Source organism: Pelodiscus sinensis, chromosome 6 (assembly GCF_052426305.1).
Source record: "Pelodiscus sinensis isolate ZL-2025 chromosome 6, ASM5242630v1, whole genome shotgun sequence".
Classification (NCBI taxonomy): Eukaryota; Metazoa; Chordata; order Testudines; family Trionychidae; genus Pelodiscus; species Pelodiscus sinensis.
Window position 1 is genome coordinate 33,760,537 of NC_143057.1, and position 24,716 is coordinate 33,785,252.

The following is a 24,716-nucleotide window of genomic DNA, read 5'->3' on the forward strand; positions in this document are numbered from 1 at the left end:
TGGGAGTCGGGTGGGATGACTAAAGCATAACAAGATCCAATAGTTGGAAGTTGAAGTTAAATACATTTAGATTTGAAATAACATGCAATGTTGTAGAATCTTTTGAAAGGGAGTTAAACTTTGGAACAGTTTACCAGGGAAGGCAGTAGACTCACAATTGCATGGAATCTTTAAAACAACATTACAATTTTTTAAAGATACACTTTAGTCCATCTCCTGGGAGAAATTGTATGGACAAAGTATGTGTGTGGAAAGAAGGCTGGATGGTCCCTTCTGGCTTTGAGAGTTTGAATCTATGGGTCCCTCTGTTCATCCCTTTGTTTTATAGGCAATGGGGAGAACAGGATTGCTTGCATTGCCCACAGCATTCTCACAACACTTGCAGCTATTTATTAAGACAATTATTATATTCCAATTGCAAGCATCAGTGTATTAAACACTTGCTTGCAGGAGTTAGGAAGGAATTTTCTCCCACATTACACAATTAGCTAGATATACTTGGAGGGAGGAAGTGCATGTCTACACTAAAGGGAACCCTCAAAATTAGATTTGAAAAGTTTCCCAAAAACCAATGGCAGCAAATTACTTCTGTTAAGGCCAGATACACAATCTGTATTACTTACCCATCTACTGCTTTGCAGCAATATATACAGCAAATAAGCCTTGTATTTTCTTGATTAATTCAGATATATCTGCACCAACTCTGACCTGAGGGCAGTTAGGGATCTTGCATGGTTTCTGTGGTACTTTTGCATTCTGTTAGCTATACTGATTGCTGATTTCTTACTTGAATACTTTATTCTTTATGACAGAATTCATGCTTGGCCAAATATAGGATGCCTTGGACTCTTCTATAGAGCTCAGGATCCAGATGAGCTCTATGGCGTCTGCTTAGTACTTTCCACCTCATGCTGCATGATAATATGATAGGGTATGTCTACACTGCACACGTATTTTGAAATAAGCTATTCCTGAATAGTTATTCTGAATAGCTTATTTCAAAATAGCATGTCTACACTGAAGGGAAGCCTCAAAATTAGTCCAAAGCAGGCTTCTCTAATGTAGACATGCTATCTTGATTTAGAGTCCCAGGAGGCACTGGGGAGGAATAACTTAGAATGGCCCTGGTGAGGGGTTATTTCAAAATAGTAGCAGTGGAGCGTTTATACACACCTTATTTCAAAATAGCTATTTTGAAATAGGTGTTATTCCTCGTAGAATGAGGTTTACAGATTTTGGAATAAGCCGTCTGTTATTTCAAAATTATATTGAAATAGAGGAATGGCTGTGTAGCTGCTCACATTATTTCAAAATAATGCCAGTTATCTCGAAATAACGGTGCGGTATGGACGCACTCATAGGCTGTGTCTACATTGGCACCCCTTTCCAGAAAAGGGATGCTAATGAGACCAGTCGGAATTGCAAATTCCGCGGGGGATTTAAATATCCCCCGCGGTATTTGCATTTACATGGCTGCCGCTTTTTTCTGGCTCGGGGTTTTGCTGGAGAAAAGCGCCAGTCTAGACGCGATTTTCCGGAAAATAAGCCCTTTTCCGGAAGATCCCTTATTCCTACTTGAAATTTTCTTGAAAGTAGGAATAAGGGATCTTCCGGAAAAGGGCTTATTTTCTGGAAAATCGCGTCTAGACTGGCGCTTTTCTCCGGCAAAACCCCAAGCCAGAAAAAAGCGGCAGCTATGTAAATGCAAATGCCGCGGGGGATATTTAAATCCCCCGCGGAATTTGCAATTCTGACTAGTCTCATTAGCATCCCTTTTCCGGAAAGGGGTGCCAATGTAGACACAGCCATAGTGATTGCAGATGATTCCATCTTATGGAGCAATTTCTATAAGCCCAGTATGTCTTTATTTTTGAAGAATTCCCGGGCCTTTTCTGTTGGCCATCCCTCTGGCATTACTTTTCTCAATCAATTGTAAGATTGGGACATTTTGTGTTTCTCTTTTGAGCTAGTCAGATTTTGTTTTGAAAATGAGTAGTACTGAATTGTACTTAATTCATGCCTTTTAGCTCTTTTATGTCACCCTCTATAGGCATTCCTGAAATATATGTATCAAAAGCTCCTTCCTGGGTTGGCATTCTACATGTACTATATATATTTTTGCAATTTCCTCGTCACTTTCTGAAGTGAGTGGTGCTTTGCACCTTGTGGCTTCTTTCTACCTTGTTTAGTTTCTCCCCATAAACATATTCATGAAACTACTTGATTCAATCCAAATGTCAGAAATTTTCTTCCAGTCTTAGGACAGTGAGCAGAAAGATAGCCTTCAGCCTGTGCAAGCTTGCACTGACTGAATTCTTAGGCTTTTATTAATCTCAAAATATTTCAGTACAGGGGCATCCATAACATTTGTTAAAATTCCCAGTTGCTTTAATCTTGCCAGTCCTGGCAATGCCTTTTTTGTACTATCCTCAAGCAGTATTCTCATTGGAGCACTCAGCATGGGAACAAGGTGCAACTGTGTGTGTGTGTGTGTGTGTGAGAGAGAGAGAGAGAGAGAGAAAGAAACAGGGCTGCAAGGACTCAAAATGAACTCTTATTTTCCTAGCCTGTTGCCTCAAGCCCCCATTCTCTTAGTCTGTCCCTGGGCTTTGCCCTTTTGATTCATGTTGTGCAAAGAGCAAAGTCACAATACCCTGTTCCTTCTAGCCTGCTTCCATCACTTCGTCTCCAATTCTGTTCTCTTAACTCTATCTCAGTGGTTTCTACTTCCTCCTCACACACTGGCTTCATTCTAGCCAGGCATCTGCGGCTTTGAGACTGGAGCAGAAATCTCCTTTCTCTCAGTGCTGACATCATAGCAGTCCCTGACGCCTGGCCAGGAGAAGTCAGTGGAGAAGAAACCCGATTCTCTGCTCGCTACTGTGATGGGTGTGTGAAAGCGACATCCCACAGAAAATTCCATGCAGCAGTTTATAGTTTCTTATTTTCAAGACTATAAGTAAAAAAGTACAAGAAGAGTTTTAGACCCTACTAGTGAGACGTGTCCACTCTTTCCATACTAGGAAAGAGCCTTCACTAAAACACTTTAATTTGAGGAGTCTCTCTTGTGTAACACCATACAAAGACAGTTGCTAAGATGTTAAATAGAGTTATGTAATAGTAGAACAACTAATTGTATCCATCTAACCCCCAACTCTACACTGACCTATGAGAAGCAAGTGGAGAGTCCATTTACAACGGTGTAGAGTCCCCTTCTGTGTCTACTCTATAGCAGCCTTGCCCTCTGCAATGGAAACATTAGTTTCTCTGCATTGAGGCCTGCTTTTGCCCCCTATTTCTAGCTAATGCACCAGACAATTGTGTATACTAGCCTGAAAACTCAAAATCCCAGTGCTCTGAGGTTTTTGTGGTGTGCATAGAACCAAACTGTCTGATGGAGTTTATTAGACTATAAAACCAAAATAAGAACCTTTTGTTCTTGGCTAGCCTATATTTGTTCATTTTCTGAAATTGTAGAATAACATGGATCTTGTCAAAGCTGTTAAGTGCCTGTTTGCCTATTTTCTGATTCAACTCTAATTATTCTTGGGGTGAAAACATTCTTTTAGTTTAATGGAAAACAATCTAAAATTGTCTTTTTGCAGAGGAAATGTCATGAAGTGAGATCCAAGTTTAGAGATTTTCTTTCTCTTACATTAAAAAAGATGAAACAAAAACCAGGACTATGTAGCACTTTAAAGACTAACAAGAGGGTTTATTAGGTGATGAGCTTTCGTGGGCCAGACCCATTTCTTCAGATCAAATAGTGGAAGTGGGTCTGGTCCACGAAAGCTCATCACCTAATAAACCATCTTGTTAGTCTTTAAAGTGCTACATAGTCCTGTTTTTTGTTTCAGCTACACCAGACTAACACGGCTACATTTCTGTCACTATTAAAAAAGATGTGTGCCCTAATAAAATGATCTCAGGATGTAGAGAGAACTTAAATTAGTGGTGTCTGGTTTAAGACAGATAATTTGCTTTAAGAAATTTAATGGAGAAAGGCTATTCTATTGGTACTGATATATTTTTATGTCTAAAATCAGTGAACTTAAATATTTTAATCACACTGATATGGGAAGAAGGTTTTTTTAATTAATTCCTTCAACACTTAAAAAATTAACAATTATGAATGCACCAAGAAAAGTCTAAAATTTTAGGACTGCTTACAATGGAATTTTAGGACTGCTTTTCAATGGAAAAAAAACCCAGAGATTCATATTGATCATAAATTGCAGGTGGTTTTTGTAAGCTGGTGCAAAAGCTTTTGGGACTGTGGGCTTGTGGCACTCGATGACATATCAGTGACCTTGGGAACCTGCCAAACTGCTGGTAAGACACTATGCATTTGAAATCCTTGATACTGTTTTGTCCTACTACAGCCATTTGTAATCTCGTCCCATGCTACAAAAAAGCCTTTTATGTGTCTGTTTTCCTAACAAAATTATTAACTTCTCATTCCGTACTGAAGCTGTAATGTTATGTGTTAGAGAAGAGTCCAACGTTGTGAAAATGGGGATATTTTTTATCTGGAGCTCCAATTTGGAGCTGTCTCTCATATACTTGGCTACGTCTACACTGGCCCCTTTTCCAGAAGGGGCATGTAAATTTCACCTATCGTAGTAGGGAAATCCGCGGGGGATTTAAATATCCCCCGCGGCATTTAAATAAAAATGTCCGCCGCTTTTTTCCGGCTTTTAAAAAAGCCGGAAAAGAGCGTCTACACTGGCCCTGATCCTCCGGAAAAAGCGCCCTTTTCCGGAGGCTCTTATTCCTACTTTGAAGTAGCTCTTATTCCTACTTTGAAGACTCCCACTTCTTACACTGGACCAAAAGGAGACCACACTACTGGGGTAGGTGAGTTAAACTTCACATTGAACTTTCAGAGCAGAGTGATAGTTAAATGAATGTCCTTTGAAATAATATTATTTGAAGTAGGAATAAGAGCCTCCGGAAAAGGGCGCTTTTTCCGGAGGATCGGGGCCAGTGTAGACGCTCTTTTCCGGCTTTTTTAAAAGCCGGAAAAAAGCGGCAGACATTTTTAGTTAAATGCCGCGGGGGATATTTAAATCCCCCGCGGATTTCCCTACTACGATAGGTGAAATTTACATGCCCCTTCCGGAAAAGGGGCCAGTGTAGACGTAGCCTGTGCGTATAACCTAAATATGTCTATGCATCACTAGACATAGTGAATGGATGGGTAAAATAGATTATATAAGTAATGTATCCAGCCATACATTTTCGTAGGGTTGCCAACTTTCTACTTGCAAAAAAGAGAACTCTCTTGTCCCACCCCTACCCTGTCATTCCTCTGAGGCCCTATCTATGCCCCGCCCCTTCTCCGAGGCCCCATCCCCACTCACTATTCTCTCCCCTGTCCCTCACTCACTCATTCATCTTCATTGGCTAGCTCAGAGGGCTGGGATACACAAGGGAGTAGGGCTCCAGCTGGAGCTAGCGTCTCTGAGGTGGGGCCAGGGATGAGGAGTTTGGGTGAATGAGAGTGCTCCACGATGGAACTAAGAGGTTTGGAGGGCAGGAGGGAGCTCTGGGCTGGGCCAAGGGGGGTGGGCACTCTGGGGAGCAGGCTCTGGGTGGCGCTTACCTCAAGCAGCTCTCGGAATCAGCGGCATATCCTCCATCCAGCTCCTGGGCAGGGGAGTGGCCAAGCAGCTCTGTGCACTCCACCTCCGCCACTCCCACTGGCCGCGGTTCCCAACCAATGGGCATGGCAGGGTGATGCATGGAGCCTGATGGCTGGCCCTACACGTAGGAGACAAAAACCCCACTGCTCAGAGCTGCGAAATGAACAATAAATGGCCTAGTCAGCAGTACTGACCAGAGCCGCCAGGATTCCTTTTTAACTACGTGTTCCAGTTGAAAAATCAGACAACTGGTCACCCCGATTTTCAGATGTAACTAGGTGTTATTTCACTGCAGAGTTGCTGTCACCTTTTCCTGGAGAATGTACTTTTGAAAAGGATGAGTGTGAATTTACCCAGGAGAGAAGAAACCGAAGCAGCTGGCATAGGAGAAGGGGTCAGACTCCCACTTCTTACACTGGACCAAAAGGAGACCACACTACTGGGGTAGGTGAGTTAAACTTCACATTGAACTTTCAGAGCAGAGTGATAGTTAAATGAATGTCCTTTGAAATAATATTCTGGAGCAAAGCTAAAAAAGGTGTATCTCCATCCTAGCCAAAACAAACAAGAAATCTGTAATATTCATAGTAAGATCTTTCAGAGAAGCTATAGCCGAGATAATCGGTGTCATGTGTCTGCCTATAGAACTCAACAGGTAGATGAAATTGCTGAAAAGAAAATGTTTTTACCAAGTTGTCTGGGGACTTATAGCTGATCTGAAAAAGAGATTCATGCTTTTCCACAAAGGAAACAAACTGTAGAATTTTAATTATTTTATCTCATAGAATTTGGGCTGTGTGTTAGGCTAAATTTTATTTTAGTGGGAAAAATTACATAGCCGAAAATACAAATGGTACATCCAACCCTATAATGTAGTAATGAAAAATACACATAGAGATTTGTCACCGGTGAGCAAATTATTTTTAATTTCACTTGTCATTTGACTTATCTTCACAAATCAAATATCTTTTGCTAACATCCCTCATCATGTATGTGGGATGATAATTGCTGAAGTTTAATTGCATTAGAAATTTTAAGGTAAAGTCAAATTAAATTCTATAATGGTGAAAGTGGAAGACATAAGATGTGAGATATTGCTTGTAAATGATCACCTGGAATTTAGTGTAGAATAATGCAATGTCAGCCTCTTCTTTCTGGGCCATGTCTTTACTTACTGGTTTGTCTCTTTTGCTCTATACTACATTGGGCTCTATAGTATCTTTCCTCATTCTTGAACATACAGCCTGCTTCAGTGCAGTCATCATTGCCATTTTTAACACCACAAGGGTGCTTCTAACGTGATAAGCATAGTTCTTTCCCTTCATTTTTGAACCCAGGTGTCTATCTTTCTCTGGATGGTCTTACATGTATTCATTCCATTAATGATAGCTATGTATGCACATTGAAAAACTACCTTTTTGACCTGTCTGTTCTCTGTGCTGAGGTAGGATGTTACTCAGGCTTTAGTTCAAAGAAAACTAATATTAAGTGAATGTTACAAAATATGTTTAAATTTATAAATCTGTCAGAATAAGATTTTATAATATGGAGACTGATGCAACTTCTTTGAGACTCAGATGATAGGGTCTGTTTCCTATTGTATCTCTTGTCTTTGTTCAGATTGTGTGAAATGAGTTGTCTGTCAGAGGGGAAAAGTGTTCACATCACACATACCAGGGATGTTAAATTTAGATTAATAGGCTAATCGAATAGTCAATGCAATTTGCATCCACTATTCAATTCGCCTATAAGGGAGCCTCGCCTTTGAAGTGTAGTTGAAAGGCGAAAGCTGTGCGGGAAGCATTGGCCCAGTGGAGGACTGATTGAATTCCCCACTGGCCCCTTGCTCCCCATTACATTTCAAAGTGGCAGCACTATGTGGAGCTGGGGGCCAGCTGGGGATTCCGCCACTGGCCCTGGCTCTATGCGATGTTCCCACTTTGAAATGCCCTGGGCTCCATGTGGTGCTGCCGCTTTGAAATGCCATGTGGGGCTCCCCACCATGTTTCAAACTGACAGCGCCATGTGCAGCTGGAGTCAGCTGGAATCCCCAGCTGACTCCTGGCTCCCTGCAGTGTTTCAAAGCAGCAGTGCCAGGTGGAGCCCAGAGTCCTTGGGGAGTCCCCAGCTGACTCCATCTCCTCGCAGCGCTGCCACTCTGAAGCCTCCCCACTTCTTCCCCCTCCCCTGCTGCCTCTTTCTGATAGAGGCAGCATAGGGGTAGGGGAAGCGACTAGTTGACTAGTGTATTGACTATCCAATAAGCAAAAGCTTATCGGATAGTCAATACACTAGTCGACTAGTTGCTTATCGGATAGTCGACTAGTCTTTCACATTCCTAACAGATGTCATCAGAGTTCCCACGTTGGTTGGTTGGTGTTAATAGTAGAAATATCAGTGACTGAATGGATATGGAGACAGACCCTCCCCATCTTTCAATAGTCCTTCAGAATAGTGCTTGGGGGAAATGTAAACTACCTCTGTACTCTAAATTTTCTGTGGCTAAAGAGAGCTTGGCTTTCCATCTGTTTACACAAACTCTCTAGTTACTATAATAAATGTTCACATATAGAAACATAAATGTGAAATAAAATGTAGTGTTCTCAAAAAGGATAGAAAGTAGGTTTGGCTTTTTCATTTTTGTATATTGATTTCTTTTTCTTCTGTTAGCAGCAGGCTTTGGATATGTATAGAGGGTGAAAATCTCAGCTGTTGTAAATCAGCATACGTCCATTGATTACAAAACAGCTATTTTATATTACTTCAGTAGAGTTACATCTCCTTATGCAAGCTAGCAGGGTATGATTGAAAGTTGTAAAAGCTGTGCCAAATTTAGAACTTGTATGGGTATGCTAGGACTATGCTGATTTCAGTGATAGACACATATGTGCAGACAAAGGAAGAGCTTGACCATAAATGCCAAATCCTAGCCCTGTCTTATGTACAGTGAGCCCTCGCTACTTCGCGGTTCGACCATCGCGGATTCACGACTTCGCGGACTTTCAAAGCCTCGGGGGAAGCCGGCGGGGGGGCATCCCAGGCGCGCCTGGGCTGCTCCCCCGCCGGAGCCCCTCCGCGGCTTTCAAAGCCTCGGGGGAAGCCGGCGGGGGGGCATCCCAGGCGCGCCTGGGCTGCTCCCCTGCCGGAGCCCCTCCGCGGCTTTCAAAGCCTACTTCGCGGATTTTCAGCTATCGCGGTCGGGTTTGGAACCTATCTACCGCGATAAACGAGGGTTCACTGTAAGAGAAAATAGCCCCTTAACTCTACATATAGGACTTAGCACTAGTTTCACTGATTCTGAAGACATAGCAGCAGTGTGGGAGTTGCAGGGTATGTCTATATTTCACACTAAGCCCAAACTCCAACCTAGGTCCTCTCAGTAAATTCTGTGAGCCCTTCATAGGAGAGAAAGAGGCAAGATAAAGGGGTGTGTGCTTAGCCCTTCTGCATGAGCTTTTTACATCTAGGAAGAGACCAGAGATGAAGAACAAAAAGATACACTATAGATAGTTGGGCTTTAGAAATCCAGAGGGCTGTTTTGTATCTCTTGACACCTCCCCCCCCCCCAATTGCTCTTTAAGAGGAGAGGGAATTTCACACCCAGCAAGCCCATCCTCTATGGCTGGCCACTCTATTTTCATCTGAAGTGTTTTTGTTGTCTTCTTTCTACTTCCAAAATCAGAAGGCTTCTACTCCTAGATTGCAGAAGATTAAAACAAGAGACTAAAGGACCACCCTAAAAATGTTTACTGCATTTTCTCCACCCAAAACAATCAAATAACTAATTGGCTGTATTGAACAGGATACATATTACTGTTTTCCTTGAGTCATGTAAAATTTGTAGTATAAAACTTTCCATATATAGTCTCCCTGCTTGGTCTGAAGGATGCCTTTCAGCTATGTGACAAATTTAGAACTTGCAAAATGCACAGAATAGCCGTTTACTTAAGAGAACAAAAGTGCAAGCACTAGAATTCTTTCCATTAATTAGCTTGTTAATGATAATTATAAACATGAAAAAAATTGTGGCAGTCCTCACCAGACTTACATTATAAAGCAGTTCACCTTGTGTCTAAGTGAAAGCTTGCTTGTCCAGAAGGAGAGAATTCCACTTCTCATTGCCTCTTACATCACTTCACCAAGGAAACATCTAATAAGCTTGTGATTTTCATGTGTTTTCTGCCGCTTGGCTGCTTTAATATAGTATGGGTTATGGTTTACTTACACCAGTGTAAATAATTCTACTGACTTTATAGCCTACACAATGGGTTAAACTCATCTCTCTGCAGAAGGCTAGCCTAAGGGCTATGTACTGTCCTCTTTGACCTGAGCAACTCATCAAAGTTTGAGCCTGTAGGCAATGTTCCCTATAATTTTTCCCATACATGTATGCAATACATTTTGTTATGTACACTGAATCATGTGGGGATGTGCACCAACAGTAGAAGCACATGTTGCCATCTATGGGCACTCTGCCAATCAGCTGAGTAGCATTTGAATCTCTCCAGGGTGGCCGCCCAAGCGCTCAACTTACAGGGAACACTGCCTCTAGATGTTCTAGTTGGGAGTGGAAATTGGTGATGGATATTTCTTTGATGCAGCTTTTTTTTATTTACAAAGAATGTACAAAGTCCCGTGTCTCTAAAATGAAAGGGAATCAAATAGGTCACAATTTCTGTGCTTTTAGCTGTTTCTTCAGGCTTCTCTGTTCTTGTCTGACCTCAGTTTCTTTATTTTGTGTGTGTGTGCGTGCGTGCACGCATGTACACGCACATCCCTCAGCCAAAAGTTCCTGGGCAGGTTCACACATATCTTTGATCTTTGGTGGGATTTAGGCTTACAGATTAATTGAAGGATGAGTTTAACCCCAACAAGGTTTCATAACCGCTCATAACAACTGCTTAATCTCCAGAATACTTTAGCAGATTTAAAAGGACTTAAGTGGTGCCCTCTGTTGGGCATCCTGTAAAGAGCTGAAATTCAGACAAGAAATCCTTTACTCAGTAGCTGAGCTGAATTATAACAATTTTGATAGCTATGGTGAATCTATTTTTAGCCTGATTACAACACAGCTTGGCTTTATCCAAAATGACTGCCAAACACTGTTTAAACTCATTCTGTGTACAGCTGAATTTAAACATGCAACATTGTTAAACACAGTTGTTTCAACTGAGTATGTGCGGTCTTACACAGCTGAATTCAAGAGCACCTGCAAAACTATTTTTGCAAAGTAATAAGAGCCTTGCCGTCTCTCTAATCACATTCTATCTAGACGGATCTTTGTGCATAGAAGAGATGCATACCCAACAGAAGATCACTTTCAGATCTTAATAAAGCCCCTCCAGTAGCTGTATTCTGGGCAGGATTGGAAAATTCTGAGTTAATACAGGAAAGGAAAGAGATGCTAATGAAAGAGGAGACTATGCTTCACTGTTTACAGAGCGTCAGCTATACATGTAAATGTGGGCTTTGTGACCAGAGCCTGAGCATGGAACTGAGACTATATATGGAAGAGTTTTAACCTCACTTTTAGGTTTCAGTCTTCAAAGCAATTACCGTATATACTCGAGTATAAGCCGAGTTTTTCAGCACAGTTTTTGTGCTGAAAAATGCCCCCTCGGCTTATACTCGAGTCAGCCTCCTGCTCGCGGGCGGGCTCAGCGCGTCTCTGCCGCTGGCCGGGTCTAGACGCGTGAGCCCGGAGCTCCAGCCCACCAGCCCCTGCCCTCCTGGCCCTTCCGGCCCCTGCCCTCCTGACCCTCTCAGCCCCCCTGTCCCCTTGTCCCCCCCAGCCCTTGTCTCCTCGTCCCCCCCAGCCCCTGCCCTCCTGGCCCTCCTGGCCCCCCTGTCCCCTTGTCCCCCCGAGCCCCTGCCCTCCTGGCCCACCCAGTCCCTGCCCCCTCGGCCCCCCAGCCCCTGCCCTCCTGGCTCTCCTGGCCTCCCAGCCCCTGCCTGCCTGGCACCATGGGTCCTTGCCGCGTGGGAGGAAGGGCGTTTGGGGCCGTTCGCCATGACGCTCGGGTGCAGCGCTGCGCTCGGGAACAGCTGGGCCAGGAGCCGACTCGACACCGTGGGCGTCTGTTCTGGAAGCGCCCGGGAGCCCTGATCACGAGCTTGGGCCCGATTCTGGGGCAGGTGCACAAGGACCAGCCGCTGCTCCCTGCTCCCTGCTCCCTGCTCCCCCTCCCCTCCCCTCCCCTCCCGTGGTAAAATCCAGCCAGCACCGGCACCCGCTCCCCCCGCTGGCTCACTGGCCCATCGACGCCCGGCCCGGGTCTCGCACAGCCTCCCCCCCCCCCCGCTGGCTCATTGGCCCATCGACGCCTGGCCCGGGTCTCGCACAGCCCCCCCCCCCGCCCCCCCGCTGGCTCATTGGCCCATCGATGCCCGGCTCTGGTCTCTCACAGCCCCCCCCCCCCGCTGGCTCGTTTAGAGGGGGCTCGTTGGCAGGCGAGGGGGCCGGAACGTGGGGGCTGCGGGGTGGGGGTGGGGGCGGCGGGGGCTGAGCTGTGGCCGTGCCTGCAGAACCAGATTGTTTTTGTTGACCCCCTTTTCCACTTACAGAGCTAGGTTATTGTTTTTCTTTGAAATAAATATTCATGTAATTTTATTGGTATCTATCTTCATTTTTTACATTTACCAGTAGCTGCCTCATTTCCTACCCTAGGCTTATACTCGAGTCAATATTTTTTCCCAGTTCTTTGGGGTGAAATTAGGTGCCTCGGCTTATATTCGGGTCGGCTTATACTCGAGTATATACGGTATGTTATTTCATAATCAGTGCTAACCAATGCTACATGAAGACAGTATTAGTACATTTCAAGAATGAGTGAGCCTAGGAATGCCAAAGCTCTAATCAAATTTCTTCTAGGATATTATAAATAAAAAAAGGAAGCAACCAAATCAGGTATAAATTTGGTCATATTGGTTGCAGTTGTTATGGTTAAATATGCAAAGGAAAAATTTAGGCTGAATAACAGGAAAAAATGTCTTGATGATGATGTCTTTGATACTGTGAACTAATCTCCACAAAGCAAGAATCAGAAATCTTATTGCTAGAGCCATTTAAAATTGAGAAAAATTCTAGAAAATGTAAGCATGAGAAACAATCTTACACTAGTAGGCTATGAGCTAGATAACCTAGTACCAACCAGTAGGTCTTTGCAGTCTTTAGCACCACGTCTATTACACAAGCTAGATTTGTATGAATTCAACCAGAAAGACAGGGTAAATATTTTTCCAAGTGTTTTTTTTAAATCCGTTTGACTGAATAATTGTTAAAGATAGTTCTGATACCTATATAGGCATGTGTAGACTATCACTGCAGCGTCTGGCACAGCCTTTTCTATGGCTAGTCATCTAAACATACTGCACTAAATCAGGTTTGCCAGCTTTGTTTTGGTTAACAACTAGGGATGTAAAATCTCATTTAATTAGTTAACTGGTTAAATGTTAAGCTTAACTGGTTAGCTGATTAAACAGAGTAGGTGGGCTGGAGTGCCCCTGTCCATGGCGTGCTGGAGCTGGGCCCATGGCAGACAGGGGCTGCTCCGGCTAGGCTGGAGTTGCCTCTGCCTACAGTGCCTCTGCCTCTGTGGTTGGGGGCCCTGGCCCACAGTGGACCGGTAGAGTGCTCCACAGTGGGGGGGGGGGGGTTGAGTTCTCCAGCCCCCATGGGTTAACTGTAACAGGTAAGCCTCACTTTTTAAGGGTGAGGTTTACCAGTTAACCATTAACATCCCTATTCATAACTAGGGATGTGACAGTGTACACATGTAAACGGTTAATCGATGAGCCTGGGCTCTTCAGTTAACCTTCACAGTTACATGCAGCTGCTGCTGCCTCCGTAGCAGAGACAGCAGCCCAGGAAGGAGAGAGGATAGGCGGGAGCTGGTGCTTGTGGGGAGCCAGCTTTTAAGTACTGGCTACTGAGGAACCGCCTCCTCCCCGCCCCCTGCATTGCTGCCCCACGTGTTCCGGTTTCTGTGGAACTGCCTGCTTCCCCCTCCCATGCTGCTGCAACACAGAAAGGGTAGGGAGCGGTAGGCAGCTCCCCAGGAGCCAGGGCTTGCGGGGAAGCCGGCTTAAAAGTTGGCTTCCTGTGAGCACCAGTTCCTGCCTGCCTCCAGTGTTCCCTCTTAACTGGGAGGCAGCACAGCTTCACAGGTGATTAATCAGCCCTGCCCAGTCAGAGGCTCAGGGCTCTGTGCACGGAGCTGACTGTCTGGGCGGGGCTAATTAATCACCTGATACAGAGGCAGTGGGGGTGGCGAGATGGCAGACAGGCAGCTCCACAGGAGCTGATAAGTGCGGGGAGCAGCTTTCTGCGCACGCCCCCATGTGTAAACATGCAACGGCTGAAAATTTCAATGATTACTTGTTTATCAAAATATACACATTTTAACATCCCTCTTCATAACCAGGCTATATGGCATGGGTGGGGAAACTAAGGCCCAGGGCATAGATGTGGACCCTGGTTTGCCTGGATCCGGCCCCTGAGGGCTGGTGCTCCAGCCCCCTCTCCATCCCCCTCAGGCCAGGAGTACGCAAAATCTACTAGCCTGGGCTCTCCTAGGTCTGGGGTGCAAGGAGAATGTGGGGAGTGTTTCTCAGTCAGGGGCCACAACAATGAGGGTTTGCTTGGGTTTTTTTTCTTCTTCACTTATGTGCAGCCCCTCACTGATTTTTTTCTGTGGATCACTGGTCCCTGACCCCAAAAGGTTCCCCACCCCTGCTATATGGTCATAAAGAAGTGGTTTTCATATTTTTTTCATTTGTGGACCCCTAAAAATTATGAATGGAGCAGTGAACACCTTTGGAAACCTTAGACATAGTCCGCAGGCCCCTAGGAGTTGACAGGTCATATATTATAAACCACCGTCATAAAGAAATGCAGGGTGCAGGATTTTCTACACAGTGTCATCTATTATCCCCTTTTTTGTACATAATCCAAGCCCCTTTACTTGCTGAAGAAGCCATTTTAGAGAGTCTCCACTCTAGAAAATGAAGATGCTCTCTTCCCAGTGCTCATGACCTTTGAAGCAGAAACTGAACTCAGATCTACTGTCTGATTGTAGAGACCACTAACCAGTGAGACGGCCAAGAAAGAGGATGATGTCCTGATTTTAAAAGGTACTGAAAAAGAGAGTAATAGTGGTCTGACACTCTTACTGCTGTCACATAAAAATAATTTTTAAATTGATGACCATTATTTCCTTTCTATAGCACACCCAAGTATCCTGGGAACATTACAAACATGTGCTAATGATATTAAGATCTGATCTAGACATCTAGCTAGTTTATAACTTGATTTGGCTGTCAAAACTGAATCCAAGGACTTTATTGCTTTGCTATATTAGGTTATTGTAATAGCACTAGTTCTGAGTTTGGATTTTTTACTTCAAGAATCAGTTTTCAATTAGTAGTAACCGCGCCTCAGATTAACCTCATTGGTTACGAATTTAAGCCAAACAATAGTCAACATTTCTGTAACCAGCATCTTTTCAGTTCTAGATAATAGCCCTGGGAATTTCCTATGCCAGATTACAGGGAGTGAGTTTTGTTTGAAGATCTGCAGCCATAAATATTCTACTATCCTTCCATCCCCCGCAAATCTCCTCTCCTCTCTCCTGCTGCTATGCATCACCAAAATAATCTGAGCCACAGAGGACCCCTTCAGAATTATTTTAGATAATGTGACTCTGACTATCATCAAAGACATTCAGAGCATCTACCAGCTGTTCCTGCCATTCTCTGGTCTCCTCCTGTCTCACTGATCCTTAAGAATTCCCTGTCTCCCCAAGAGTGTTGTAAACTCTGTTATTCACAGGAGTGGAAGAGCAGCTTTTCCTTGCCAACATGATAAGAAGGTAGCAGTGGGACCATAGGAACAGCTGCTGCAAAATTTTAATTTACCAGTTACTGGTGGAGTGTGTGCTGCAACATGCAAAATAGTTGCCATGCATAACAGATGGGACTTTGGGATGCTTCCCAGTATTCTGATACATCACTATGCTCCAGCTAGAAATAGCTTTGTGATGGTCCTCAGAGGAAAAATCATTTGTCTTCTGCCAGTTAATACCAATTTCCCACAATTCAGACTTCAGAGTGTAATCCTTCATGCACTCTGGCTAATCACTTGTCTTGACTTGTATCTTCATGTCTTGTTTGCTGAAACGGACACATGATTGATGTCTTACATGGCAATGACTTGTTTTTATTCCTTTGAAATATCAAAAGTACCAATTCTAAATATAAGGCCAAATTTTGACCTCTGATGCACGTACACAACTCCAATTATATGCCAAGAGATCAATAAACTCTCAGATCAATGAAATTCTGCCTCTCTTATGCCATACCCCTGCCTCTCTTATGCCATACCCCAGTTGCAATCAGTAAGATCCCTGTGTATGCATCTGAAGAGAGAATTTGGCCCATATATTAACATATAAGTTTCTACTTCTGTCAAATTCATGGCTTTATTTGAATTATTAGAGATTGTATCTTTGATCTAAATCAATATTCCTTACTTTACTCAGGTACTATACACCAAGGGTGTGTCTAGACTACATGCCTCCTTCGACGGAGGCATGTAGATTAGCCAGATCGGAAGAGGGAAATGAAGCCGCGATTAAAATAATCGCGGCTTCATTTAAATTTAAATGGCTGCCCCGATCTGCCGATCAGCTGTTTGTCGGCAGATCGGGGCAGTCTGGACGCGACGCGCCGACAAAGAAGCCTTTCTTCATCGGCACAGGTAAACCTGGTTTCACGAGGCTTACCTGTGCCGATGAAGAAAGGCTTCTTTGTCGGCGCGTCGCGTCCAGACTGCCCCGATCTGCCGACAAACAGCTGATCGGCAGATCGGGGCAGCCATTTAAATTTAAATGAAGCCGCGATTATTTTAATCGCGGCTTCATTTCCCTCTTCCGATCTGGCTAATCTACATGCCTCCGTCGAAGGAGGCATGTAGTCTAGACACACCCCAAGGTAAAAAAATCTCCATGCAGTTCCATCAGTGCAACTCCACCACACACACGCAATAATTTAAAACAGTGTACATTTTTAAAATATGCAAACTTTCCATAAAATGTATTCACATATTTCAGGTCTTTATTATTTCCACTGTAATCCCTTTATCACCATTCATGTTAGATTATTTTCTTATACATATTATTTTCATTTAGTATATATTAATTTTAAAATGTTTTTCATTAATTGTTCATATACTTTGCCCTAATATATGACTAACATAGAGTCATCCCCTTTTGAATTGTGAGCAAGAGCAGGTTTCATACACAGGCTTATAATTATTGAACATACTGAGGGAAAGAGCCATTTTATTTTACTGATATTTGGTCTTGTATTTTCTTAAGGATTCTATATGTACATAGAGGCATCCAATATGGTCTATGGACAGAAAGCACGACTGACTTCAAGGACACTAAGAGGGATCTCTGGAAAGCAGTGCTTAACATTTTTCTATCATATGTATGGAGCTGGGACTGGATATTTAAATGTTTATGTGAAAAAAGAAGGTGCTAGTAAAGAGACCCTCTTATGGAGAAGGAGAGGTGAACAGAGCATCACCTGGCTAAGGGGACTGATAGAATATGAATGTGATAAATACCATCAGGTAAGCAAAAGCCCGAGCCACATAGAAGATTCAAGTGCATTGGTCTCTGGGATTTGAGGTTTTTTAGCTTAGAAAATGGTCTCCACTTGAAGTCAGAAGGAAAAACTGACATTGGTGTGGTTTCAGAGATCTGGAGATTTTAGAGAAGCAAGGCAATCATAGAATATTAGAACTGTAAGGAACCTCAAGTGGTCATCGAATCCAGTTCCCTGCACTCATGGGAGGACCAAGTACTATCTATACCAGTGGTGGGCAACCTGTCCTCCTCCACCACCATTGGGGCCCACCTGCAGCCCGTGGACACTTTGTCTGAATCTTTCCCCCACGTATCTCTTGTGCACTCGATCACTGGAGCACTTCCTACTCCTCTCACCCCCCTCCCCAGCACTTTTGAAACACCACAAATTGACTGCTTTGTGCTCCAGCCTGCTCCTCTCTGGCCATCCCAGAGATTGAATGCTGAGGCTGTTCAAGCTCTAGGACTAGGAGGGTGAGGGGAGTGGACACAGAAGGCAAATCAGGTGATGAGTGGGAAGTAGAGGACTCCAGCACCCTAGTGTGTGAGAGGCGCATGGGGAAGAGGGGCAAACGGGGCCTGCAGGTCACAGGTGGAACCCCACTGGGGAGGTCGGGGCCTGCTGTGACACACTGAGATGAAGGAAGGACACTCATGAGGCCCACTCATTATTCTTGGTTGCCCATCGCTGATCTATGTCATCCCTGACAGGTGTTTGTCTAAATCAAGTTAATGTTACTGCTAAAAGCTTATGTCCTCATCTGTCCATGACCGAGAACATGCTGAGATTCTTCTTGTTCAGGGTTACTGACTGGGGGCATTGCATATAGCATTCAATTTCAGCAAGGTGAAATACTAGAGAACGTCTCCCAGTTTATAAGAGGGAGGAAATGTACCAGATACAGTCATAAATGGGTTGGAAATGTGAACGGCTCAATTTGTGTCACTGATCATGTCCATTTTTGTTATATATTAATGTAAATGATATTGTGTCACCCTTTCTTCTGAATGGTCTTAGCTATTTTTTCAAGATCTCATTTTTATCTTAAGCTCATAAATGTTTTATTTTCCCCAACTGCAAAACAACATTCTCTGGAGTTGGCATAATTACCAAACTATGTTCAAAAGTTTCAGAGGGGTAGCCATATTAGTCTATAACTGAGAACATTTTAAAAATAAATAAGTCTTATAGCACCTTGGAGACCATCTACATTTTTGTTAGTCTCTAACAAGCTGCAAAACTATTTGTTATTTTTTAAGTTTTTACCAAACTATGGTACAGTTCTCAAGGCCTCTTCAGGGTTGTGGCTTTCTCAGTTTGGCACAAAGCTTGAGTTGAGGATGAAACTGTCAAATAGGGTCCAAATCCTGAAAGGTGCCATCAACCCTAAACTCCAGATTACTTTAAATTGAATTTGAGGACAGTCAGCACCTCATGGGATTGGGCCATAATCACATTTGTTCTTGATCTAGATTTTCTGAACTGTAAGATTTCTGTGGCAGGCATATTTGCATGCCTTTTTTAAAAAATAAAAACTATCATGATTGCCCATGTAATTGCATTAATTGATTGTGCAAGTCTAAATAGTCATTTGCTCATACAGTCACATTGCATATGATAATTATGAAAATCTGGGCCCGGTTGACATTACATTTAGAGATGTATTTGAACCAAACCCCATTTTTGAATATCAAGATATGAAGGTTAGAAATGTACTGGTGCAAGTTATAACAGGAAATGAAACAGCTGGAAGATGATATAGTACCCAAGTTGTGCTATTGGAATATTACTGTGAGTGATTATTAAATCTAATAGTATGTTGATTTACAAAGGACAGCAATAAAAATGACTTAAGCCCTTCTTGATCCAAATACTTAGATTGCATATATATGCACATAACATCTTAAGGAGGAAAGTCTTTCTATCCTTTTTTTTAAAGATTTCTGTATATGTTTGCTTGTATTTCTTCTCTGCAATTGATTTTTCATTTCTTTTGTCTCTGTAGATCAGTAAATTCTCAGTTCAGTGAAATTTGGACTCATTAATGATGTGTCTCCCTTGGTTAAAATGCACATTTTCCTGGTCTCAGAGTTGTGCACAGTTGCCAATTTCATCTGTCCAACCATTGGTCATCTATTAAGTGACCTCATTTGCCAGCTCATCTTTAGTCTCAATTATTTCATAATTATTAACTAACAACCTTGTTAGAGGAGTCTCTAAAATTATGTAACTTGGGTGAAAATAACCACCCTATTATTCCCTCTTGCTCAGGAGTCGGCAACCTGCTGGTGGATTACCTTGACCGGCTATGTGCCAGGGTTGCAGATCTCCGCTCTTACTATTCAGGACTTCCTGGCTTTCATCAGAATTGCTACATGTTGGCCCTTGCATAAATGAAACAAACACATACACACACACACAACCAAATAAAATATGCCCACATTGTATTTCTTTGCCATGCTTAATTCAATTTGTAAACTATTCAGAATAGATATTTGCCTATTGTCAGAGTGACTTCATACTTTTTCTGATAAGAATTTTCTCTTGAGAGAAGAATTTAGCTACCCAAGTCTATCAGCATTTATATTTAGTTTATTTTAAAAATCCCTCATGTACTTAGAACTTAAACATCAAAGTTTGTTTGATTTTTTTTAAATCAAAAACATTTGTAACAAACCACAGAGCTGTGTTTCCTTTTGTGACTGTGCCTCAGTAATTCTGGAGTGAAATCTTGGCCCTGTTGAAATCAATGGGAGCTTTGCAATTTACTTCAAGGAGGCTTGGATTTTAACTCTAGTGGGTAGAATAAGAACCTGTGTCTGGACCTATTAAAGTCAGAGGTAAAATTTTAATGTCTATTTGAGCAAGGTTGGTCCCAAAATATATTAACCATTAATAGAAAATATACAGTGATAGGTTCATTTTGTCTTAAATGTCTATAGATTGATTAGAAAAATTGCTTTTTACTGAAAGCTAAATTCAACTATAGGAATACCAAATTCTGTACCAAACTTTGAGATTTGATTGGCCTTTTCTGGGTGTTACCTGTATGTCACTTCTCTGATCAATTAAAATAAAGTCTATTAAACTATGCTAATCACTGAACATATATTTTTCCCCTTAGAACAGTCTTTGGGTTGCATTATATTTTAAAATAGCCTGCATCACAGATTTGCATTTTGTAAAAGATGTAGTTTTTCTTAGATGCGATATTTATGAAAATGATAACATTTTTTAACAGATTATTGTTGAAGCAGTTCGTGGAGTGTCAATAAGAAGTGACATTGCTATAGATGATATTCTGTTCCAGGCGGGACCTTGTCTAGGTACATTTTAAACTTGCTTATAATATTCTTATTAGGAGACACCAAGGTGCTACATGTAGCAGTTTATAATGAGTTGGTGCTATTTTTCCAAGTCAACATTGAATCAGTCCCACAGTAGTGTGGCGTCAAAGACTACTGTGCTGCTGGAAGAGATGTAAAACCAGGGTCCTGATAGCTCAGGGGTGGACAATAATTTTTCATGGGAGGGCCACTCTAAGATTTTGGTAAGTGGTCAAAGGCCATACTTTTCTATTGAGAGGGTGTGAGATCTGTGACGCGATTGGGTGCAGAAAGGAGCTCAGAACAGGACATTGAGGTGCAGAGTCTGGGAGGGGTTTGGGTGCAGGAGTGGAATCTGTAAGCAAGTTGTAACCTGGGACAGAGATACAAGAGGGGATGCAGCAGGTTTGAGTTGTGACCTTGGGTAGAGAATTGAGGTGTGGGAGGGGGTGGGGTTGCCAGGAGCAGGCTCTGGCCAGGAGGTGCTTATCCTAGGTGGCTTCCAGACATCATTCCAGCAGGACCTTTAGGCAGGTTCCGTGCCTGCCACATTCTGCATGCCACTCAAAGTGGCTGGCTGCTGGGACCATGTGCGTCTCTGTGTGCTGCGCTGTGCTGGGAGGGGGACTCCTTGTGCTGCTCACGCCCATAAGCATGACCTACGCAGCTCCCGTTGGCCAGAAACTGGCCAATGAGAGCTACAAAGATTGTGCTGGGGCAAGGGCAGCATGTGGAGCCCTCCCAAAATGTGTGCGCCATGCAGAGATGCAGACACTGGCCCCAACAGTCAGACACATTGAGCAGCGTGTGAGGCTGCAGCAGGCAGGGAGATTGCCTGAGGGTCCTGTTGGGCTGCGGGACATTGGCAGTCCAGAGGATTGTGATGGGCTGGATCCAAAGCTTTGTCAGACTGGTTGAGGCCTGTGGGCTGTATTTTGGCCATCCTCATAATAGCTTGTAGCAAGTAAAGATCCCATGGCACATTTGGAAAGTACACAGGAATAAGCCCAGTTTGTTGGTCAAAATCCAATATGGTAATTCAATTCTGTGTGTGTAAAAATTTAAAAAGCATCCCTCTTTTTCTGTTTTAGAAATGGAAGAACTTACTCAGCATTCATCTGGGGATTCTGATGACTTAAATGAAATTGAGTATTAAATAAGTTCTGCTGAATTGAATGAAGCACCATGTAAGTTATATGTGAGAAACTGCACAATTCTCCCCCACCATTTACATAAAATGATAAATCCTGGACTACTTTGAATACGTCACCTATGTATAGGAAGAAAGCTCACCGCTGTCTTTGGCCTTTGCAATAAAAGTACTGACTCAGGGCTTACTGTTCTTATTGTATTTTTCTCTTTTGCATGTGATATTAGTTATTATATAAGAGCTTCCCATTTTGCACACACCAAGCAATAAAATACTAATGCTTTTTTGTAAATCTTTTTTTGTCACATAAGTAAAGAGAAGAAGGTAAAAAGGGCACAATTAAAATTTGATATTGTGTTATCTTAAATCTGCATTCAATGAATGTTTTGTATTGGATAGAAAGTGGGTTTTGTTTTTATTTCAAGACTTATAAATATTTTGAAATAAGTTAATATTGGATATTAATAATACCTTGCATATTGAATGCAATTATTCATAATGACAAATCTCTTTGGGAAAATGTAGTCTCTTACTGGTAATACTTTAAATGTTCCGCATGAATGATTTTTTTCTATTCTTTGCCAGATCATTTACTATAATTAATCTATTTGCCATCCTTGTGAATAACAAATGCACTTCCATCAATGTTCCAGTGTGATTCAGTGTAAATTAAAACTATATTAAAATATATTGCTATTGGTTTGTATGCAGTAGAGGAAATGCACTTCATTTGGACCGCAGTTCTCATTTTTTTTAAACAAGTCAGTTTCTATGCTCACAATTTTTATATACTTTACCCAACCACAACTGTTTTGCATTTATATTAAAAAGAAACAGCACTCACATAACCTGTTAACTCTTAAGACATTATATGCGTGTTTGTATACAAGATGGCTAGTTTGATAATTTAAAAACAGCTAATAAAATGTAATTTTGAATAATGTCTTATTTTATTGCTCCATATCAAACATGGTGTTCTCTTGTTATTGGCAGGCTATTCAGACAAGTTCAGAATTTTCAGAAAAAAATGATGGGCTGGACCTTCCAGTATATTTGGCATTGCAGAGAAGCCCAGAGAAACCCCAAAGCCAATGTGTCCAGCTATAGGAGAAGTCTGCATGTAGACACTCTAACAGTTCCTATGTCAATCACTATTCTGGCTGCTGACTACAGTGTATGTGGCCCAGAAGACAGGAGTAGCCGATAGTCCCTTATACCCCAGTGATCCCCAGCTTCTGTAATAGTCCCTTTCAGACCCATGTGCAGGAATTTTGGGGGTGTGTATGTGTGTGCTTTTTTTGTAAATGTGGAGGTTAGTTTTTTTAAATAGAGATTTCCTGCTGCTCCTTCTCCCCAGAGTGATATTTAAATCTGTTTTGAATAAAAATTGGAACAACTGCAATATAAGGGACAGTTTTTTATAAAGGGCTTTATTTTTAAATAATTTTCATTTAAATTTGAAATGGTTCCTTATTTTCCAGTTATATTCCAGTTGTGCCTAAAAACCAATTAAAAAAAAACTAATTTAAACAAGAATAATATTAATACAAAGAATCAAACAAGTTGCAGTGAAATTGCCTATATACAGCCATTTCAAAATAAACTGTCAGTGATAGAAAGCTAACACGTACATTTAATCAGTTTGTCTATTGTTGCTTTATATTGGCATCCTAACTGGTAGCCATCTTTGCTACCAAGCAGCGCTAGTCGCCCGATGACTGTGGGTCGCCCAGCAGGCCCCAATTATATCCTATATCTGGGGTGCACAAGACGTCGATTGCTGTCGACTCGTCAATCACAAGCAGTCAACCAATAGATCATGAAGCAGACTGGCAGTCCACTTCCCCGGCCACCTGAGAGAACTGGGGCAGAATCAGCCTGTCTGGCTGGGGTTTGGCTGTGGCAGGCTGCCCCAAGCCATGAGAGGGGCTGGTTGCTGCCCTGTTCCTGCCACAGCAGCCCAGCCCTGCCCTCTGCCTTGCTCTTGGGTGGGGGTCAGCCCCAGCCTTTTCCTGGCCGGCCAAAACATGGGGGAGGGAGGCTGGGGCAACTTGAGAAACTATACGAAGGGCGCATTCACATCCTTCGCACCACCCCCTGAACGGGCTTGCCGTAGGACTGATGGCCTTGATGCATATTGGAGCAGACTTCAGGCTGCTCTGACTTGCACTTAAGAGTCCAATCCATTCCCCCACCAACCCGCCACAAGGTGATTCCTTGGTCACAACTTGAAGATCTGGCTCTCTGAGTAGTGAGTCTCAGAGCATGGATCAAATGACTCAAGCTTGGGGAGCTTGCACTATGAGGCTAAATATTGCAGTGTAAATATTCAGATTGAGGATGGTGTCCAGACTCTTGAAACCTGGTGAGAGGGGTGGGTCTCAGAGCCTGGGCCCAAGCCCAAACCCAAATGTCTTGTACGCTGCTGCTGTTACCCAATAGCATAAGACTGACTTGGTTTACTCAGGCTCTCTGACTTACAGCTGCAGTGGTTTTATTTTTGCTGGGTAGACTTCTGCCTCCAATCAGCTGGCTTTTGATGTCTGATGTCTTTTTTTTTCCTAAACATCGGCGGCACAATCAAAGGATTTGTTCAATACAATACATACATAAAACAAAAATCTTAAGATGTGTCATTTAGCTAATATTTCCTGAAATACAGCACATCTCCTGGGGATTATTGATGAGCTGGGAAGGACTGATGTCCTGATAGTGGAAGGTCATCAATCCCAGCTGGCTACCACTCCCTGGGAAATGCCTCCACACTAAAATCATCTTCGATTTTAGAAACAGGAAATGGAAACAATAAAAAAGGGAATGTTGATGTAGTTTTCAGTTGTTCTGAATTAGGCAATGTTAGAGAGTTAATGATGTGTACATCAGTTATATTGCTAACTCGTCACTTGCCATCCATCTCAGTTTATATACAAATTCAAATCATGT

General features: G+C 42.7%; 1 protein-coding gene across 3 annotated transcripts in view; it reads left to right on the forward strand.

Annotated features, from left to right (window-relative positions):
• The window catches only part of MAMDC2 (MAM domain containing 2), a 104,527-nt gene extending 81,166 nt beyond the window's left edge, over nucleotides 1–23,361 (forward strand). The window contains exons 10-15 of one of the 3 annotated variants that reach the window (XM_089779232.1): nucleotides 4,239–4,332; nucleotides 5,941–6,093; nucleotides 17,021–17,280; nucleotides 20,539–20,623; nucleotides 21,715–21,810; nucleotides 22,767–23,361. In XM_089779232.1, the coding sequence (XP_089635358.1) occupies nucleotides 4,239–4,332; nucleotides 5,941–6,093; nucleotides 17,021–17,280; nucleotides 20,539–20,623; nucleotides 21,715–21,779 (657 nt within the window). In that variant the 3' untranslated portion in view covers nucleotides 21,780–21,810; nucleotides 22,767–23,361. Of the gene's footprint in view, nucleotides 1–4,238; nucleotides 4,333–5,940; nucleotides 6,094–17,020; nucleotides 17,281–20,538; nucleotides 20,624–21,714; nucleotides 22,720–22,766 lie in introns of those variants that run through there. The other 2 variants (XM_014581011.4, XM_089779233.1) reach the window with 2 other exon arrangements.
• Nucleotides 23,362–24,716: the final 1,355 nt, after the last annotated feature.